Source organism: Oncorhynchus clarkii, chromosome 10 (assembly GCF_045791955.1).
Source record: "Oncorhynchus clarkii lewisi isolate Uvic-CL-2024 chromosome 10, UVic_Ocla_1.0, whole genome shotgun sequence".
Classification (NCBI taxonomy): Eukaryota; Metazoa; Chordata; class Actinopteri; order Salmoniformes; family Salmonidae; genus Oncorhynchus; species Oncorhynchus clarkii.
Genome location: NC_092156.1, coordinates 62,852,122 through 62,857,350, shown reverse-complemented (window position 1 = coordinate 62,857,350; position 5,229 = coordinate 62,852,122). Strand labels below are relative to the sequence as shown.

Below are 5,229 nucleotides of genomic sequence, written 5' to 3'. Positions count from 1 at the left end.
CTAGCGACTCTCTGGAAGGTAAATAGAATGGCACAATATGAAATGTAGGCTACAAATTGAAAGAAACTAAGACTAAAGTGACAGTTACAGTGGGGCAAAAAAGTATTTAGTCAGCCACCAATTGTGCAAGTTCTCCCACTTAAAAATATGAGAGAGGACTGTAATTTTCATCATAGGTACACTTCAACTATGACAGTAGAACCTATTTGCTTTCAAAACTGTCATTTTCCTGCAATTGCAATTTGAAATGTTGCAATCACAATGCATTTTACTCTCCTCTCCCACTCACCCTGAGCCCAGAGAGAGAGAGAGTGTGGTTTGGAGGATGGATGAGACGTTTCGGATAATAAACTCAGCAAAAAAAAAAACATTCTCTCACTGTCAACTGCATTTATTTTCAGGAAACTTAACATATGTAAATATTTGTATGAACATTACAAGATTCAACAACTGAGACATAAACTGAACAAGTTCCACAGACATGTGACTAAAATAAATGGAATAATGTGTCTCTTAACAAAGGGAGGGTCAAAATTAAAAGTAACAGTCAGTATCTGGTGTGGCCACCAGCTGCATTAAGTACTGCATCTCCTCCTCATGGACTGCACCAGATTTGCCAGTTCTTGCTGTGAGATGTTACCCCACTCTTCCACCAAGGCACCTGCAAGTTCCCAGACATTTCTTGGGGGAATGGCCCTAGCCCTCACCCTCCGATCCAACAAGTCCCAGACGTGCTCAATGGGATTGAGATCCGGGCTCTTCGCTGGCCATGGCAGAAGACTGACTTGCAGGAAATCACGCACAGAACAAGCAGTATGGCTGGTGGCATTGTCATGCTGGAGGGTCATGTCAGGATGAGCCTGCAGGAAGGGTACCACATGAGGGAGGAGGATGTCTTCCCTGTAACGCACAGCATTGAGATTGCCTGCAATGACAACAAGCTCAGTCCGATAATGCTGTGACGCACCGCCCCAAACCATGACGGACCCTCCCCCCCAAATCGATCCCGCTCCAGAGTACAGGCCTCAGTGTAACGCTCATTCCTTCGACGATAAACGCAAATCTGACCATCACCCCTGGTGAGACAAAAGCATGACTCGTCAGTGAAGAGTCCTTTTTGCCAGTCATGTCTGGTCCAACGACGGTGGGTTTGTGCCCATAGGCGAAGTTGTTTCTGGTGAGGACCTGCCTTACAACAGGCCTACAAGCCCTCAGTCCAGCCTCTCTCAGCCTATTGTGGACAGTCTGAGCCCTGATGGAGGGATTTTGCTTTCCTGGTGTAACTCGGGCACTTGTTTTTGCCATCCTGTACCTGTCCTGCAGGTGTGATGTTGGGATGTACGGATCCTGTGCATGTGTTGTTACATGTGGTCTGCCATTGCGAGGATGATCCCTGTCGCGCTGTCTTAGGTATCTCACAGTACGGACATTGCAATTTATTGCCCTGGCCACATCTGCAGTCATCATGCCTCCTTGCAGCATGCCTAAGGCACGTTCACGCAGATGAGCAGGGACCCTGGGCATATTTCTTTTGGTGTTTTTCAAAGTCTGTAGAAAGGCCTCTTTAGTGTCCTAAGTTTTCAGAAGTGACCTTAATTGCCTACTGTCTGCAAGCTGTTAGTGTCTTAACGACCGTTCCATAGGTGCATGTTCATTAATTGTTTATGGTTCATTGAACAAGCATGGGAAACAGTGTTTATACCCTTTTTTGCTGAGTTTAGCAGTGAGTCTATTTAAATAACAAAAATGTGGAACTTGAAATTGAATGCCATGGTCAATACACCTGCATTTTCAGAATGCAACACTTTATCATGTTAACTAGAGCGCTGAGTATCAGGCTATTAGCGAATTGATGCTGTTAGCAAGTTTGCAGGCTTCTAACGCCCATCAGCGCCATTCATTTACAGAGTGCAGTTTTGGAGTAGCCTAGTTACCGTTAGTCACGTGGAAATAAATTGAGGTCAGGACTCGTTACTACTAGTCTGGGGGTAATACTGGGCCCTCTCTCCCGTGTGGACCTTCAGGTGCATCTTCAGCTGGTGCTGATGGGAGAACCTCTTCTCACACTGGGGGCAGCTGTAGGGTTTCTCCCCTGTGTGGACCCTCTGGTGCCTCTTCAGGTTGCAAGTCTGGGCAAAGCGCATGTGACACTGGCTACAGCTGTAAGGTTTCTCCCCTGTGTGGACCCTCTGGTGGATCTTCAGGTTCCAAGCCTGGGAGAAGCGCATTTGACACTGGCTACAGCTGAAAGGTTTCACTCCTATGTGGACCCTCTGGTGGATCTCCACCTTCTGGGGGCAGTTGAAACCTTTGTTACAGAACATGCAGAAGAACCGTTTCTCTTTACTACCGCCGGATGTTGCTCCCACTTCCCGAGCCTGGACTCTAGTCTTGTCGTTTGAGCTCAATACCTGATCGAAAAGGACGCGGCCGTGTGAATTGGAAGGTGCCATCGACGTGGACACTGGGTCGCGATCCCTGAGCGCGTGTAAAGGGGAGTGGGCTGCGATATTTGGATTTGGCTCTAAGCTTTCCCTGTAGTCTAAGAAGTCACTAGTGTTGCCCTGAGACTGTCCTCCTAAGTGAGTCTCGTCTTCATTCCATGTCAGAGGAGTGTCTCCCTCCTCTTTCACAGTCACCTCATCTACGACCAGACCCTCCCCTTTCTTATCTAGGAACCCTTCAGAGTATACGCTACTACTGTACTGGTTCCAGTCCCCTCTTATTGGATTAGTAGGTGTATCTAAGCCCACAGGCACGTCACCAGGTATCATCTCTGTAGCGTATGAACAGGTCGGATCATTGCCAGTCTGTAACGCATCACCTGAGTCCCGATGGGACAGAACTGTCCTCTGGCTCGGGTTACCGTAAAGTAAAAACTCTGAGCGGGGAGTAGGACAGCCCAGTCTCCTCAGCCTCGTTAAAGTCTCTGTCTCAGACTTGAGGATGGCGTTCGGCGTTCTACTGATGTCCCTGGGCTGCACTGGGGTGGTGTTGGGGTCCTTCGTGACTATATGGGGCGCTCCAGTCTGGATGTTGGTGCTGTGTCGTGGATCCTCCTCTCCTTCAGACATCTCCTGCTTGACTCCAGGACCTGCAGCCTCTGTATCTGCAGACTGACACAAGAGGAAAGAGGTTATTATCGGTACATGAGCTGAATTAGATAAAAGTGTCATAGGTAAGTCTCACAAGCTCTCCTATGGGTGGGGCCATGCAGAGACCCCCCAAAATGCCTCAGTAGCGAAAATAAATAACGAGCATGGGCCTATTTATTTCTGCAACAACTCACTCACTCATCATCACAAAATGTAAGCAAGCTAGTTACTCCTGACTCCTGAAGACATGATTAGCATTGGGAAAAGAGGTTGGGCTTTTGGCTGATCATTGGTGTTGATGATTGATGTAAATCTGCTAGTTAGCTAGCTCGATTTCTTTTACTGGTTGTGATTTACCTCTGTATTTCTGCCTCTTTCTGCTGCTTGTATCAGCCAACCAGACCAAATATTGACGATGATGTAGGCTAAATCATGTGTTATTATGTGTTAATAAAATGTTATGCTGCTGTGGCAGCACTGTTGCTATTTAGTAGCAATCTCCGTACAGTGCAGACTGGGAAATAGGCACAACCGGGCGTGCGCAAGCTCCGTACAGGGCAGATCAACAGGAGCAACCAACAGGCGCAACCAACAGGATGGGGGGTGGCAAGCTTGACAACAACTTGCGATCAATGCTTGCTGAACAACAATGACAAAAAAAAAAATAGGGAGGAAATTATACCACCACCCAAAAGGACACTTTGGATACTGGAAGGGCAAAGGGGCATGTGCTCTGCACAAGTGGAGCCCTATCTGTGCACGTGCCTGCTTATGGCAGATATATGAGGATGTACATGTAAGCAAGTGAATGGCTGAGGGGAGCCTTTCTGAAATAAACAGCCACATTTGATTTACACTTTCAATTCAACACTATGACACTAACCTCTATCACAATAACGTGCTGGGTTGAGGTTCCATTCCCCTCATCAACAGTGATTGGATGGTCATCTCTCCATGTATTGTGTCCCGCTGGCTTCACAAAGCTCCTGTGGCCTCCAGAGAGATTTCCTTCACCTGAGAGAGTGATTGGGGAAAAAGAGGTGGTTCGGTTAGCTACTTTCAATGCTCAACACTATATAGTGGATGTAATGTAACACTTCTCATAAGATATTGATATAGGCCCACTATTTATTGATAAAAGTATTGTGTTCCATGCATCATATTATTTTCATTGAGTAAATAACAGGAAAAAGAGTCAATCAAGAACCTGGTTAGATAAGTAATCAGGGGACTGGGGGAATTATTGCATACTTTCCTAAAACCAGTTTTGGGTAACACGTCTGAACACATGTGCATAAGGGAATGTGGTGCCCCTCAGCATCGCCTGTTGCAAAATGTACCTCTTGCCATTCCTCTGTATCGGTTGACAAGCTTGACACTACTGGGACGACTGGCGAGGACGCGCTCCCGTGCCACCTTCAGTTCTTGTAGCTGTAATTTCCTCCGCAATGCCCTGTTTTCTTTCTGACTTTGAGTTATTTCCAAACGAAACACTGCATAGTCGTCGTCTACGAGTTTACAGATTTCTGCCACGGCTGCATTCGCTAGCATCTCCATAACGGAGGCTATTTGAGTGTGAAAAACCATACAGTTAGCCATTGTTAGCAGCTAGCTAGCGTCACCTATATACTATCTATCAACCAAGTCCTGTTTCCAACGCAAATTAAAGACTACACGGGGTAAGTATGTGATGCTGAGCAGTTAAATGTATCATATTTTAAATTCCATGGTGTTAATAAACGTCTAAATAACAACAAGAAAAACGCTAATTTGGAAATAGTTATTGGTCATGGTTTACTTCCGTTTACACTGAAGAGAAAGGACGTTATTGGTTGGCGTCATAGCTCAAAGGGTGTGGTTGAATGAAAAATGTATGCGTGCTGTTCTTTGAATTACTGTACTTTTTTTTACATTACACTTCAAATATCCTATTCGTGATCAGTATATTTCAAGCTCAGAACAGACTTGAAAAAATGGCTAGCTTGGAACTCGTCTGAGCGGTCGGCTATGAATGCCCTCACCCGATAGTACTAAAGTTGTATTGATTTCATTTTATGAATGAAGAAAAGTAAGAAAGAAATATAGGCAGGTGCATCACTACTCCCATTGAAGATCTATTACTGTATGTAGGCTA

The 5,229-nt window shown here is 45.8% G+C and overlaps 1 protein-coding gene across 1 annotated transcript; it reads right to left on the bottom strand.

The window, feature by feature from the left end:
• Positions 1–377: 377 nt before the first annotated feature.
• LOC139418986 (uncharacterized) lies at positions 378–4,906 on the bottom strand. The gene is made up of 3 exons (XM_071168785.1): positions 4,436–4,906; positions 3,979–4,109; positions 378–3,116 (listed from the first exon to the last, which is right to left on the bottom strand). The coding sequence occupies exons 1-3, from the start codon at positions 4,692–4,694 to the stop codon at positions 1,962–1,964; spliced, it is 1,545 nt and encodes a 514-aa protein (XP_071024886.1). The 5' UTR covers positions 4,695–4,906; the 3' UTR covers positions 378–1,961.
• Positions 4,907–5,229: the final 323 nt, after the last annotated feature.

Bases quoted from the DNA above. Each gene is read 5' to 3' on its own strand.
- LOC139418986 (XM_071168785.1), bottom strand. From the start codon at position 4,694: ATGGCTAACTGTATGGTTTTTCACACTCAAATAGCCTCCGTTATGGAG. The intron at 4,110-4,435 runs GTACATTTTGCA...TCACTCTCTCAG, and splicing joins ATACAGAGGAATGGCAAGAG to GTGAAGGAAATCTCTCTGGA. The intron at 3,117-3,978 runs GTTAGTGTCATA...CTCTTGTGTCAG, and splicing joins AGCACGTTATTGTGATAGAG to TCTGCAGATACAGAGGCTGC.